The sequence below is a fragment of the Pinus tabuliformis genome, chromosome 1_1 (assembly GCF_031772625.1).
Source record: "Pinus tabuliformis cultivar Carrire ecotype Pingquan chromosome 1_1, CPIR1, whole genome shotgun sequence".
Classification (NCBI taxonomy): Eukaryota; Viridiplantae; Streptophyta; class Pinopsida; order Pinales; family Pinaceae; genus Pinus; species Pinus tabuliformis.
In genome coordinates this window covers 310,233,356-310,249,428 of record NC_142297.1, presented here as the reverse complement: position 1 = coordinate 310,249,428, position 16,073 = coordinate 310,233,356, and the positions used below count along the sequence as shown (strand labels likewise).

At 36.6% G+C, this 16,073-nt stretch overlaps 2 protein-coding genes across 2 annotated transcripts; both read left to right on the top strand.

Moving 5' to 3' along the window:
* Positions 1 to 8,136: 8,136 nt before the first annotated feature.
* Positions 8,137 to 11,462, top strand: LOC149212790 (disease resistance protein Roq1-like). Its single transcript, XM_089388820.1, has 5 exons — positions 8,137 to 8,816; positions 8,935 to 10,051; positions 10,195 to 10,575; positions 10,687 to 11,271; positions 11,406 to 11,462. Exons 1-5 carry the CDS (start codon positions 8,224 to 8,226, stop codon positions 11,460 to 11,462), a joined length of 2,733 nt encoding a protein of 910 aa, XP_089244946.1. The 5' UTR covers positions 8,137 to 8,223.
* A 19-nt stretch (positions 11,463 to 11,481) lies between these two features.
* On the top strand, positions 11,482 to 12,600 carry LOC149212789 (uncharacterized). Its single transcript, XM_089390663.1, has one exon. The coding sequence runs from the start codon at positions 11,497 to 11,499 to the stop codon at positions 12,436 to 12,438; it is 942 nt and encodes a 313-aa protein (XP_089246789.1). The 5' UTR covers positions 11,482 to 11,496; the 3' UTR covers positions 12,439 to 12,600.
* The last annotated feature ends 3,473 nt before the right edge of the window (positions 12,601 to 16,073 follow it).

Sequence of the window (16,073 nt, the reverse complement as noted above, 5' to 3'; positions counted from 1 at the left end):
CGATATTTTCATTTCTACAAAAGCAGATCAGAATTTATCCATTTACTGGAATGGTGGAAAAGGCACAAACAACAAAGCTGAAGCAATCACACTTTCAGGTCTCCTTCATCTTAGCACCTTCCTAAATATTCTGGCTCTTCAGATCTATGGTGATTCTAAAATCATAATTGATCATGTCACTAGCAAATTTTCCATAAAAAATCATTTATTAACAGGATGGACGAACATAATCGATTTTTTCTGGAAAAGGAAAAAGGATTATTCTATAAAACATGTGGACAGATCACAAAATACTCATGCAGACAGCTTGTCAAAGAAAGGGCTTCTAATTCAACCTGGCAAATGGAAAATGGATATTCTCCTAGGTAACACCACATTCCAGATTGAGGATTTCTCCCTCCTTGGAATGTAATCTTGTTTTTGTGTTTCTCTCTGCCCCTGCTTATTTGGTTTTTCTTTTGTGCTGGAAAAATGGATCCCTCATAATTCCCTCAACAAAACATATTTTTCATCTTTATAGGTGATGTTCCTTCAATAGGTATTATCTCACTCATGCCAAATTTCTAGTCATTTCTTCTGCTTTCATACATATTCCCACTGTTCTTGTCACATATCTCAGTTTATTACCCTCCTTGCATTGCTTTTAGGAGGTAATGCTTTGATGAGGACTGTTTATAGACTTTCACAGTATATGTATTAGTTTCAATGATTTCTGCCAGACTATATGTAGTATGTGACTCATTTGATATTAATACCAAATCTTGCTTTTTTTGTAAAAAAAAAAAAAAAAAACTTAGCCACTATATATGGATAAATTTAGTTGGATGGGCTTCAACAACATAAGTAAAAAATAAATGGAGCAACCTAATAATAACCCAAAGTTTGGAAGATATAGATTGTAATGTATGTTGTTGAATAGAGAATCAAACTTATTGATTTTTTTGGTTGATGAGATAGATAAACAAATGTAACACATTATCTTTTTATTTTAACATTTAATTAAATTTTATATAATTATATGTTTTTATTAATAATATAAATATATATTTAATATAATTTAATATTATTAATTTTAATATAAAATTGTTATTATTTTTTGAAAAATAATTATTTATTATTAATTAAAATATATAATTAAAAAAAATGCAACACATGCCCATGATTACCTATTATTTTTTATTTTTGAATAAATCTCATAATTTTTCTCAAACTTTACTATATTAAAATAAACATCTTTAAATTTAAAGTATTTGTTCATCATTATTACAAACCTAATAACATTAGAAATAATATTCTTAATTAAAGATACTTTAACTTTAATACAAACTAAAAGCACACTGCACTTAAAGTACAAATAACAAAAATATATATAATATTAGTAACAAAAATATTTAAAGGTAAAAATTAATCAATGTTTAAAAACTCATATTAGGTTAATTAGGGTTTAAAAAATTATATTATTTTATATATAAAAGAAAAAGAGAAAATAAGTAAGTTTGATAATGGTTTTTTTGGGTTAATTTTGATGAGTTATTTATGAAATTTAATACCATTCTAGACCCATTTTAATTTGGATGTACTTTGAGAGGGATTCAATGTCTCGAGGTATAAATCTCTTTTTTTAGTGTAATATTTAAACAAATCTTTGTACCTCGAGAGATTTAATCCTTCTGGGTGCTTTATAAATCCATGTTAAGATGGTTCTAAGCTGGTTATATAATACTATATAATATCTATACTTATATCTATGTGTCTGTTTCTTATTCTCTCTCTATCTCACCCCGCAAACATACACACGTCTTTCCATTCGCCTCTCTCTCTTCCCCCTCTCTCTCTCTCTCTCTCTCTCTCTCTCTCTTCCACTTCTCTCCTTCTCTCTCCTCCCTCCGAGTGCCCTCTCTCCTTCACTGTCTCTCCATCACTCCCTTGTCACTCCCTCTCTCTCTCTCAACTTTTCTCCCTCTATGCCTTTCTTCTTCCTTCCCTCTCTCTCCCTCTCCAAATCCATCTCTATCTCCTTCTCTCTCTTGAATCTTCTCTTTCCCTTTATCTCCCACTTCCCTTTGTCTCGCCCCCATCACTCTCTCTCTTTCTCTCTCCATCTCTATGCCTCCCCCTCTCTCCCCTCCATCTCTTTGCCTCCCTCTCTCTCTTGCCCTTCTTTCCCTATATCTCTTCCCTCCTCTCCTCTCTTTCTCGCTCTTTGTCCATCTCTCCCTTGCCACTCCCTCTCTCTTTCCACCTCTATCTCTAGATGTCTTTTTTCTGCGCCCCCTGGCCCCCCGTGCGCCCCCCCCTCCTCTCTCCGCCCTCTAGCTTTGTCACTATCTCTCTCTCTTTCTCCCCCCCCCCCCCTCTCTTCCCTTCACTTTGCTTGTTGTCATCTCTTGGATCTTTAATTAAGTTGAATATATGTTGGTTCTTACTAACACTATTTGTATTATATAAATTTTCACATCTTTAAATATAAAAGTATTCTCAATTTTAATTTTATTAAAACATTAATTTAATTTCTATGGGAATATTTTTAGTAGTGAGGACGGAGAGTTTCTAATATCTCAAAAGTAATTATAACCTTTTTATTTTTAGCTTCAATTAAAAAATGTTATAAAATAAAATATTTTTATTGTGAAATAAGTATTGATCTTTTGGCATGTGATATTAATAAGCCATGGTATTGTAACAAAGTCTAGTTACAAGTTAATAATATCCATGGTAAAGTGGGGGTGAATATCCATGGTTAAGAATCTTGTCATATTGGTATAAAATATTTTGATTTTGAAATAAGTTATCATTTTTTTGACATGCGGTATTGATAACCTATGGTATTAGCCCATGCTTTTGTGACAAAGCCTATTTACAAGTTAATAATATCCATGTGGGGATGAATATCCATGGTTAAGAATATTTTTGTATTGTTATAAAATATTTTGATTGTGAAATAAGTTATGTTTTTTGGGCATATGGTTTTGATAAGTCATGGTATTGGCCCATGGTATTGTAACAAAGCCTAATTTTTACAAGTTAATAATATCCATGGTAAAGTGGGGGTGAATATCTATGGTTAAGAATCTTGTCATATTGTTATAAATATTTTGGTTGTGAAATAAGTTATGGTTTTTGGGCATGCGGTATTGATAAACCATGGTATTGTCACAAACACTCTTCACAAATTAATAACAAAATCAAAATATAACAAATTGCATTTTATTATTTTAACCTTTTATTATTAATTGAACCAACATTTAAATTTTTGCCATTATCACCCATCACTGTTAATTTTTTTTATAATTAAACTAACATTTTGAATTTTAAATTGTTTACAAACTTACATTACACCTACACATCTGCTATACTCTATATTGAATTATAAACCCTAGTTACATTACACCTACACATCTGCTCTAGCATGTGAGGCCATTTGGATGCGGAAAATTCTAGTTGGATTGTTTCGTGAGAGGATGGATCCAATTGTGATCTATTGTGATAGTCAGAGTTGTATCAAACTCTCTAAGAATCCAGTATTTCATGACAGGTCCAAACACATCGACATCTGGTATCATCATCTTCGAGACTGCGTGGTGAAGATGATCATGTTGTTGTTGTATGTTTCGACCTAGGAACACGATGCAGATATTTTGACTAAGGCATTGTCAAAATGCAAGTTCGAGTTCCACAGAGACAAGATTGGGGTGAGAGATAATCCCTTTATTGTTGAGAGGGAGTGTTGAAAATAGCAAAAAGAAATGCTAAATATAGAAGTGTTAAAAATAGCACTGCTATAAATAACATTTCAGGATACATTCCAATTTTAGTTAGTCCCTAAACTAAAATTGAGAATTAAAATTCGAATTTGATGTTAGCAACTGTTTGAAAAACAATTAATTAATTCATCTTGAGTCAATTAGTTGGAGAAAATCAAACATGAAGTCTATGTGAAGATATGCAATAGTTTCCCCTTTGATTGAGGAAGTTATACCTTGATTAAGGAGATCAGGATGAGTCGTACTTTGAATTGTAATTAGTTAGCTCAGTTCACTGAGTTAAGTCCAGTTAGATTAGTTCCAACAGTTTGTGGAACTGATTGTGAGTTCAGTTAGTTAATTCATGCATGCATGTAACTACTACACTTCAGATAACTGAATATTCTCTCATAAATAACTCATGCATGTCAGTTCAGTCAGAGACCCAGTTGAGATCAGATAATGGGACAATGTACTATCAGTTGCAGGAATATTCCATTGAGGATATCTCTTGCACGTAGAAGGAATTCATTCCTTGGAGATGGCGCAATTACTTCTGAGTTTGCTGAGTTGTGTGAGAGGTTAATTCACGGGTGGCAGCTAGAGGACCCGGGAGAAACTGCGCAAGGAAATAGGAGGCTTGGAGGACTAAGGGAAGGCATATGTTATGTCTATTCAATATATGAGCAGCAGTGAGGGATTATACTCAGAGCTGAATAGCTTGTGAGCTAAAGATTTGTGTAATCTTGAGATATTTCCACTTGTATGATAATACAGAGAACGGGGTTTTTAGCTAAGGCTTTCCCCAGAGTATTCTTCTGTGTTCATGTGTGATTGATTTTTCATTCTTTGTTATATGTGTTCTATTTGATCTTGCTGAAATCGATTAAGCTTCCGCAAGTTTGTTTGTAGAAGTAGATCAAGTATTTTGCTTTAGTATATTGCGTTATCAGGTGATCTACAGTGGGAAATTCTAGACTTTAATACAAACTAAAAACGCACTACACTTAAAGTACAAATAACAAAAATATATATAATATGAGTAACAAAAATATTTAGAACAAGGTAAAAAATAATTAATATTTAAAAAACTCAGATTATTTTAATTAGGGTTTAAAATATTATATTATTTTATATATAAAAGAAAAAAGAGAAAATAACCAAGTTTGACAGTGTTTCTTTTAGTTAATTTTGATGAGTCATTTATGAAAGTTAATACCAATTTAGATCCATCTTAACCTAGATTTATCAAAGGGTCGAGAGGGATCTAATCTCTCAAAGTGCAAACCTCTTTTATGAGTGCAAAACTTCAAGAAAGCTTTGCACCTCGAGAGATTTGATCCCTCTCACAACTTAATAAATCTAGGTTAAAATGGATCTAGGCTAGTTATATAATACTATATAATATATGTATTTGTATCTATGTGTCTATTTCTTATTTCCTCTCTCTATCTCAACCCCCAAACATACACACTCTCTCCCTCCCTCTTCTCTTCACATCTCTCGCTTCCCCTTCTCTCTCTCTCTCTCTCTCTCTTCCCTTTCTCTCCTTCTCTCTCTCCTTCCTCTCACTACCCTCTCTCCTTCACTTTCTCTCCATTGCTCCCTTGTCACTCCCCTCTCTCTCTACCTTTCTCCCTCTATGTCTTTCTTCTTCCTTCCCTCTCTCTCCCCCTCCAAATCCATCTCTCTCTCCTTCTCTCTCTTGAGCCTTTTCTCCCCATTCTCTCTCACTTCCCTTTGTCTCTTCCCATTTCCCTTCCTCTCCCTCCCCTCCATCTCTGTGCCTCCCTCTCTCTCTCTTGCCCTTCTGTCTCTCCCCTCGATCTTTGTGCCTTCCTTTCTCTCTCTTCCCCTTCTCTCCCCGTGTCTCTACCCTCCTCTTTTCTCTCTTCCCTCCTCTCCCCTCTTCCTCACTCTGTGTCCATCTCTCCCTTGTCACTCCTCTCTCTTTCCACCTCTATCTCTCTATGTCTTTGTTCTTTCCTACCTCTCTCCCCCTCCCCCTCTCATCCCTTCACTTTGGTTGTCGTCATCTCTTGGATCCTTAGTTAAGATGGATATATGTTGGTTCTTACTAATACTATTTGTATTATATAAATTTCACATCTTTAATATAAAAGTATTCTTATTTTTAATTTTATTAAAACCTTAATCTATGAGAATTTTTTTTGGTACTGAGAAGAGTTTAGATATATCTCAAAACTAATTATAACCTTTTTCTTTTTAGCTTCAATTAAAAAAAATTTATAAAATTCAATGAAAATAAAATATTTTTATTGTGAAATAAGTAATGACTTTTGGGAGCCCCAAGGGTTAGCTCAGTTGGTCAAAAACTATGCCTCGCCATCCGGAGGTCACAGGGTCGATTCTATGCCTCGCCATCCGGAGGTCACAGGGTCGATTCTGCCCGAGGGGCGAAAAGTAATGACTTTTGGGCATGTGGTATTAATAAGCTATGGTATTGTATCAAAGCCTATTTACAAGTTAATAATATCCATGGGGCAAAAAGTAATGACTTTTGGGCATGTGGTATTAATAAGCTATGGTATTGTATCAAAGCCTATTTGCAAGTTAATAATATCCATGGTAAAGTGGGGATGAATATCCATGGTTAAGAATCTTGTCATATTGTTATAAAATATTTTGATTATAAAATAAGTTATCATTTTTTGGCATGAGACATTGATAAGCCATGGTATTAGCCCATGCTATTGTGACAAAGTTTATTCACAAGTTCATAATATCCATGGAAAAGTGGGGTTGAATATCCATGATTAAGAATCTTGTTATATTTTTATTAAATCTTTTGATTGTGAAATAAGTGATGTTTTTTTAGTATGTGGTATGGATAAGTCATGGTATTGGCCCATGGTATTGTAACAAAGCTTATTTTTCAAGTTAATAATATCCATGCTATTGTAACAAAGTGCGTAGTCTAACGAGGTGGAGGAGTTGCTCAGAAAGTTATGGAAATTCTGGTCATATTTAGAAAAAATCCGGCAAGGATTTTTGTAAATCCAAGTTATAGTTGTTAAGCTTCAAAATTTTAGGTGTCCTAAACGTTTTTTATGGTGCTGAATTCATTTCCACCATAAAAAACACAATTCAAACACTGCTTGTACAAGATTTTTTGAAATTTTTTTATCGGGATTTCAGCCACTTTTGGCCGTCCAGAGAATTCCTCTTGGTTAGACTCTCTATTCACAAGTTCATAATATCAATGGCAAAGTGGGGCGGATATCCATGATTAAAAATCTTGTTATATTTTTTTAAAATCTTTTGATTGTGAAATAAGTGGTGTTCTTTTGGGTATGTGGTATTGATAAGTCATGGTATTGGCCCATGGTATTGTAATAAAGGCTATTTACAAGTTAATAATAGCTGTGATAAAATGGGGATGAATATCCATAATTAAAAATATTTTTATATTGTTATAAAATATTTTAATTATAAAAAAAAATTAAGTTTTTTATTGTAAAATATTAATAAACCATAATATTGTCACAAACCCTATTCACTATTTAATAACAAAATCAAAATATAACAAATTACATTTTATTATTTTTATTACTTTAACTTTTAACTTTTTATTATTAATTCAAAGCAATTATCACGAAATCACTATTTTTTTTTAAATCACTATTTTTTATTTTTTTTTAAATTTATCCTCTACTGAATTGTAAACCTGTAAACGCCTCTATGCACAATAAAAATGGAGCATGAATGGGACATGGATAAACGTGAAATGGCCATTTTGCATTGCTGGGACATGGATAAACGTGAATGGGACATGGATAAACGTGAAATGGCCATTTTGCATTGCTGATTACTTATACCAATTGAACACGCACCAATGACCAATAACATCTTCTGCTTTCAATCCACGCTACGGAGAGATGTAACTCCTGTCTGTAGATGCGTGTCAAATTTCAAACCATATTGAGTTGATCGTACAGATTAGCTTTTACGCTGTTCGCATCTGTGCCGTTGCGGTCGTTGTCTTTTTAGTAAACACCCACCCTGGTCAAGTTGTGGTACAAATATATAGACTATGCGTTAAAGAATTTACGGTGAAACATCAGACATTAAAGAAAGGTAAAAGTTTAAACGTGACAGGGTTTCCATTTTTGTTCTGAATGATTTGGAATTTTGAGGGAAAAATTGAGCGGAATTATATTTTTTAAAATGTTTAAATTTATATTTAATCTTAATCATTAGTATTTACAATTTTAATAATTTTTAATTATAATTTAAGAAAATTTTAAAATATATTATTAAAAAAATCCAAAACCTTAACGATTATGAGTCAATAATGTAGTGGCCTCTAATAATGACGACCAAAATTAAAGCGTTTCATGTCTGTTTAATGTCTGTATATACGTCTCTGCATTCTTTCTGCATTTTCTCCTCCAATTCATAACTAGGTTTCTTCCTCGGCAATTTGCTTCCTGTTTCTGTTTTCATACTCCAATTAGCAATGGCATACCCATCACCTGCAACTTCATTCTCTGAAATTGAAATTGAAAGTTCGGCTCCTCCTCCCTATCACCCACCATCTGCTAATGACTTTGAGGCATCGACCTCCGCCTCCACCGCTGATGATATCAATGTCAAGAGCAGCAAATATTATGGGCGCGATGTGTTTATAAACCATCGCGGTCCCGATGTTAAGAAGACGTTTGCCAGTTATCTCTACCGCCGCCTTCTTGTGCATGGTGTAGAAGCCTTTCTAGACATCCAAGGAATGCAAGAGGGAGAAGACATAAGTGATCAGATAAAAGATGCTATTGCAAAAGCCGCTGTTCATGTGGCTATTTTCTCCCCTCGTTATGCGGAGTCTAGCTGGTGTCTCAATGAGCTTGTCGACATGTTGGAATCGAAGGCTCCAATCATTCCAGTGTTCTATAAGGTTAAACCTGGTGATCTAAAGGGCAAAGATGGATTGTACGCTGAAGCCTTACGTGTGCTCGAAAAGAATCCACGCCACAGCTCCAACACTATCGAAAATTGGAGAAAGGCTCTTGCTACTGTTTCAAAAATAAGTGGTTTTGAGCTGGAAGCTTGTAATGGGTGAGAACTCAACACTCTCGGTATTATATTAGTTTATGCTGCATATTTTAAAGTATATAGATGGATGTTTGTTTCTTAGTTTCTTAATAGTTATACATATTTTGTTTTGAATATCCAGCGACGAGGGGGTGCTGCTGGATAAGGTTGTTGAACTTCTGTTGAAAAAGGTCAAAAACAAAGAGAAAAAGGTCTTTGTGGCCGATCATCCAACGGGTTTGGATGAGAAGCTGAAACATTTCGAAGGTTTCTTGTGCGAACTGCCTAAAAATAAACCGAAGGTCGCGGGGATTGTAGGGTTAGGTGGAATAGGAAAGACAACGCTGGCAAAAGAACTCTTCAATCGGTGGAGTTCCCGCTATCGGAAATCCTGCATTCTATTTGATGTTAGAAATGCACCTAAAAGCTCTTTAGTTGGTTTGCAGAAGAAACTTCTTCAGAGATTGTTGGGATTCGATAAGCAAATAGACAGTATTGATGAAGGTAAAAAGTTGCTTATAGAGCATTTGCAATCCTTTTCTCACAGCTGCATGCTAATTTTTGATGATGTAGATCATGTGGATCAGTTGGATGCACTTTTGCCAGATGAAGTTAAATATACCTTTCGCTCAAATTGCTTAATTTTGATTACATCCCGGGACAAGACTGTTCTTCTAAGGTCAAGAATACAAGATTCATCTATTTACAAGTTAAGTGGCCTTAATAGAAAACACTCAATGGAGCTTTTCTGCCGCCATGCTTTTTGGCGGCCCGATCCACTCCCTGGTTTTCAAAATTTGTTAGAGAGCATTTTAGGGATTTGCAATGGATTGCCTTTATCCCTAAAAGTATTAGGGAGTCTTTTTCATGTAAACAGCGATAATACTTACTGGGAGGGCATATTGAGCAGGATTCATGTACTTCCTGATATACAGCAAACCCTTAGAATTAGTTATGATTCACTAAATGAAGAGGAGAAAGATATGTTTTTATATATTTCTTGTTTTCTCATAGGAGAAAAAAGGGATACAGCGATAAAAATATGGGACCAATCAGAGGGGAAATGCATTGTATTTCAAAATCTACAGAACAAATCTCTTGTCGAGGTGGACAGTGAAAATTGTATACATATGCATGATCACCTAAGAGAATTGGGAAGAGAGAGCGCTGAGAGTTCAGGATTCCACAATCCTCGCTTGTGGGATCGGACGGAGAAAGACAACATTGCTGTCTTGTTGCGGATGTTAAAGCAATCAGTTGTAAGTGCTTCAGTCATTCAAGCCTTTAAAGAGTTTATTTTGGGTTCGATGTTCAAAATTCAATGTTTTGAGAGAAACACAGTGTTTCACATTTGGAATGTTTTACAATATTGCGATGTTTAAATTCTTGTCTGTACTTGCAGAATCGCGATGTTCGTGGAATTAGGATGGTTCCTAGTGCAGATGTTGGACACGAGTTAAAGTCTTATGCATCGTTGCAGTCAGATATGTCATGGTTCAAAAGGAGGACTCATGAGCTTTTGGGGAAGCGCATGATGAAACTTTCCAACAGATGGCACAAAATTCTTTATCCTGGCATTACTATGACCAACTTGCATCTTCTTGTTACCGAAGATCAACTATTGGAACCCATTTTGAGGACGGCGGCTTTACCAAATTTGAGATGGCTTCGCTGGTACAAGTGTGGCCACTCTTCTCTGCCTTCCTGGATTCCAATGGAGAATCTAAGAGTACTATATGTAAACGGGAACGCATTGAAAATATTGTGGCAAGGCAAAGCGCAGGTAAATAAGAATTTTGTCAAGGAGTTTCTGCATTATCACTATGGATATATCGCACCCCAAGATTGAATATCTATATCTTTCTTATAGTTAAAATACTTTAATATTTTGCAGGCACCTTTGCAGCTGCGGGAGTTGGAGATTTTGGCTCCTCTCTCAAAGTTTCCGAAGTCTATTCGACAGCTGCAGCACCTCGAACAGATTTACATCTCGTTACCCGAGCAGAATAATATGAGCTCATTGCCAGAGGAATTTTGTGAGCTGTCATCGTTGAAGCGTTTTGAGTTAATAAATGCTTGGAAAATGAAGTCACTTCCAGATTCAATTGGTAATTTGGTCAAGCTGGAATATCTCAATCTGTCGTGCTCCCGCAATTTGGAGAGGCTTCCAGATTCCTTCCAGGATCTAATTTGCCTTAAATATCTCGATTTAAGAGGTACCGACAATTTAATTATCTCGACCAGAAACCATGGAAATATCCCCTCGGAAACGCTAGCGGGAACGGTGGGGCGGTGGCTAAAATTGCACGCGTGCCGCCGGATGGAGAGGGAAAAGAGCGAGAAGGAAGAGACGAGGGGGAGGGAGAAGGGGGATCTGTGGGAGGAGAGGGAGGAGGAAGAAAGGAGGGAGTGGGAGGAGTGGAGAAAGGAGAGGGAGAGGGAGAGGGAGAGGGAGGCGGAGAGGGACAGGGAGGCGGAGGCCAGGAGGGAGAGGGAGAGGGAGAGGGAGGCCAGGAGGAGGAGGGAGAGGGAGAGGGAGGAGGACACCAGGAGGAGGAGGGAGAGGGGGAGGCTGTGGGTGAGAATGTCGGAGCAGAGGGACGAGTGGGACAGATGGGAGAGGGAGTGGGAAAGCAAGTGGAGCGTGTGTCGGAGGCAGTATTGGTTTAAGTCGGTGGAGAGACCGAGTGGATGGAGGGCGTTGATGGAGCGGGAGGAGAGGGTGTGGAAAGAGTGGAGGGCGGAGATGGAGGAGAGTGCGTGGAAAGTGTCGAGGGTGGAGACGGAGAGGGAGTGGAGAGCGGATATGGAGTGGAGAGCGGATATGGAGAGTGAGACAGAACTGGAGGACTGGTGGAAGTTGGCGGGGATGGAGTGGGCGCAGGCGAGGGAGAGGGAGAGGTGTGACCAGCATGCGTGGTGGTTTAAGCTCTTCTGGAGACACTTAAAAGAGGGTGAGGAGGCACGAAGGGCGGTGATGATGAACCCACCACCATCGCCTCTCCAACTTCCACGGTCTCTCCAAGAATTACATATAGCAGAATTACCCCTTTCTTTTAAAAACCTCAGCAATCTGGAAATTCTGGAATTAGATGGCTCTTTGTCGAAAATGTTGCCGCCTTCGCCCAGCGACTTGAGAAATTTGAAAGAATTGAGGCTGCTGGATTGCCCGAGATGGAAATGTTTGCCGGATTCCCTCGGACAGTTGACTGTGTTGGAAGTCGCACGTTGTCGTGGACTGGTTGAGGTTGGAACATTGCCGAGTACGCTCATCCAGCTGAGCATGATTTCTTGTCCTAATTTGGAGAAAATAGATGGCCTTTGTGGTCTTGCTAAACTTCAAACGCTAAACATTAGCGGGTGGAGAAAAGTGGAGGAACTGGCAGGTATTGAAACATTGGTGTCTCTGGAACAGTTGCGGGCATCTGGATGTGAAAAGCTGAAGAGAATACATGGGTTGGGGCAGCTGACAAAGCTTAAACTACTGGATGTTCGTGGATGCAGGGAGATAGAAGAGCTGGAAGGCGTTGAACATTTGAGGTCGTTGGAGATGCTCGATGCATCTGACTGTCCCCGTTTGCCCTGGCATGTGAGAGTACTGGAACACCTGCCCCAACGATTGAAGGAAGGTATGCTCTACATTTGAAAATCAAAGAGGAAGAATGTGACCACAGTTCATATTCAATATGGATACCAGTAGAAATTACATGTCCGAAACATTGAATGGAGGTCTTCAAATTAGTCATAAAGATCTTTAATAAATTATGAAGATAGTATAATTAGATATATGTTTTTTAGTACAGGTGATAACTTTCTTCTATAAATTTGGAAATGGTGATACTTTTATAAATACTGTAGATAACGATACATTCATATGTTTGGGAAAGCTAAATTTTAACAAATTGAAATATTTAGACTTTCATTTAAACACATTTTTGAAGATGACAGATGGTACACCTACTAAAGAAAGAAAATTACGTACATTGAAAGTGATTTTGCGTCCAAAAATGGTAATATTGAACATCTTACCCTCTGCGATATACCATATAAATAGAGGTTTAGTTGCAATATGGTTATTAAAATTTAACTGTTATCTTATTTTGTTTTACCTTCCAATCAGTATCTTGAACATCATACCTTGTGCAATATCTGTATGTTGAACATCATATCATGTGCAATATATGATATAAATAGGCTTATACAGCATAAATAGACTGAGCTGTATATGATATAAATAGGCTTATACAGTATAAATAGACTGAGCTGTTACTAAAAGTTTAACTACCTGTTACTAAAATTTAATCATTTTCTTATTTTGTTTTTTTTTTTTTAATTTCTACTTGCAAGTCTAATGTTTGGTCGCATGAGAGAACGAAACCATTGGGGAAGTACATGCTTGCGAGTCTTCAAAAAATTTGTGTGTTTTCTCACCCACAAACTGAATTAATTACATGTCATAACTATTTGGCAACCTTATATGTTTTTTTTAAAGGAACAACAGGAACGATGCTCCAAGTCAATTCATGGTTTTTTTCATTTTATAGATATATTTATTTTTTTCATTTTATAGATATATTTATCTTTAATTAGAATTTAGAAATTGTAAATTATATAATTTTTTATTTTATAAATGTATATTTTAATTAGCAATTGCATTAGTTGTTGTAAAGGAAATGCTGTAAAGCAGTAGCTTAGGAAAGAGTAGCTTTAAATTGTTAATCTTCTATGATGAAAGTGAAAGTGTCACCAGATGTTGCCAAAGGGTGTAAATAGAATTTTGGATCTTAGTTAAAGAGAGAGGTCTCAAAAATTGCATCATTGACATGACAAGAGTATCCAGAGTATCAGGCTCTCTCTTTTTGGTTATTTAGCGTAGTTGCCAAAGAATGCATTGCAGAGATAGCAAGGATCTATATCCTTACTAACTATTGACCAAAAAATGCTAATTTGGTCTTTTGGTTAAACATTCGTATGTGTTTGCATTGGTAACACTTGTGTTTGAAGTATTTTCCTACTTGAATGGTTGGAATTTATCCACACCATTTTTGAATATGCCAACTTTATTTGGGATTCAAGATTTCTTGCAATTCACATAGCTCTCTTGGGTTTCATTCAGATCCATTTACATTGTTCCCCAATTTAAACTCTTGCACACATTTGTATCATTTTGTTTTGTATCACTCTATGGACAAGATCATAGTGACCTTCATCGAATGATTTTGGATAGATTATAAGAAGATCAAGTTGAAGCCAAAATATACATCTTTTGAACTCAAGGATGTTGAAAGCAACAATCACTATATATAATAAAATTAATGATTTTCATTTTGCCAAAATATCAAACAATATCTCATTTTCATCTTCGGTGCAATTCTCTACGTGGAAGGTTATAAATGTAAAATCATATGATTGGAGTTTTCATTTCCATATTGCATCAGTTGATATTCAAAATATCTTCTTGGAAATACAGAATTTATAGAAAATAAAATATTATAAGACCATAACAGACTGGAAAAATATATGGGCCCTTCTAAAAACACTGGCATGATAATTACTTTCACATCCAAACATATCCTCGTGAATGTGTCTAGAAGGTACTATGCTACAACGCGATCCTAATTAAGTATAAAGTTGACATGCTTTTGTCAGTGTGAAAAATCATCCCCCGTGGAATCTTTTAGATTCCTCACTGCATCAGAGAATATTTTGTGGAATATTCCCCTCGAATACACAGGCCTCGATAATCGTTCCCAGCATGGGGGCAGTTCCACACGTGCATTGTTCCACTCCCGCTTCAGTCACGTCTCCATTGCGTTGGTTCCCTCGATCGAATGAGCAAACGAGTTTTAAATATGTGTGGGATGGGCAGACTTCATAAGGCAAGGCCCACTTGGTCCATTGGTGGGTGGAGGTCCTAAGATTGAACCCCCGCTCGACCATATAAAAATTACGTGTTTTGTTTCAATGTTGGAAAGTTGTTTGAATTTCATATGGCGTTCAATTTATGACGTTGTTGGTATATTAACAAATCTATTGGTGGTTTATTAACGACAATTTATGGTGTTGGTTTATTTTGGGGTCACTACCGGCAGGCCAACCAACTGGTTGGTGGCAGTTCAACACCTGCCTACCCCAACGTATATGGTCATGATTATGTCAATGAACGAGGGTGGCGAGGTTTGACCGCCTACCACCCCATAATTAATATGACATGTTGGCAGGCGTGGCCGCCAACCCATCATAAATTATTATTTATTTTTAAATTTTTATATATTTTATAATATATAAGTTAAAAGCCTCTCGCTGAAAAATCAGAGGTCATTGGCGATTTTAAAGAGGTGACAAATTTTCCTTTTCCGACCATCAGATTCCATGTGCTGGGAAATTTCCAACTTGTTGCCTCGTTAGTGGTTGCCACTGGGCCTAGTTTGACTAGAACTTTGATCGGCTATATCCTACGAACTTGGATTTGTGTGTTGTTTGCATCGTTGGAACCAGGCTGAAGAGCACTACGATCTGGTATTAGTTTGACTTCAATCCGATAAATTTATTTTTGAGGCTTTCCATAACGATTGTTGAATTCTGAGCGTGTCTAGAGCTACCTGGATCGTGCATGGTTAAAAGGCTAGTTTCTAAGTCAAGAAAAGTCATAATTACACTTAAGCATGGGCTAGATAACACAAGTTCTTCTAAGTGTTAGGTGACAACACTTAGGAAACATTCACTTAGGAGGATGCCACACTAGGAGGAAACATAAGAATAAAAAAACAAATAATACGACGACAGTAAGGGACTTGAAACGACGGTTCACTTACGCTCTAAAATTGACTTAGGAAAACTTTTTGGAGGGTCATTATCACAACGAAAACACTTGACGACACATTAGGAGAACCCTAGCTTCTTTGAAAAAGTTTCATTTAGGCACGAAGCCTCAATTATTTAGGAAGTACTGATTCAATTAGTGAGTTACCTTAGCTCCCCGCTCTTTCCCGGTTAAAGATAGTCTTCCTAGTTCCACTGCTCGATGTAACACAACACCATGCAATCCATAGCGTTATTGTGTCATTATAAGGGTAATAAAGTATGACGAGTTAAAAGAATCAAAGTATGAGTTTTACATCTTTGGCGTCGCTCCACTACCAGTAGGCCTTGACAATACCCCAACAGAGTCGCTTCAGGAACACAAATGTTGCTTGGCTACCAGCGAGCCTGGACAATACCCTGACGAAGTCGCTTTCCTCACCTCTCTATGCAGGAATCCTTTCTCATTTTTTCATAGGA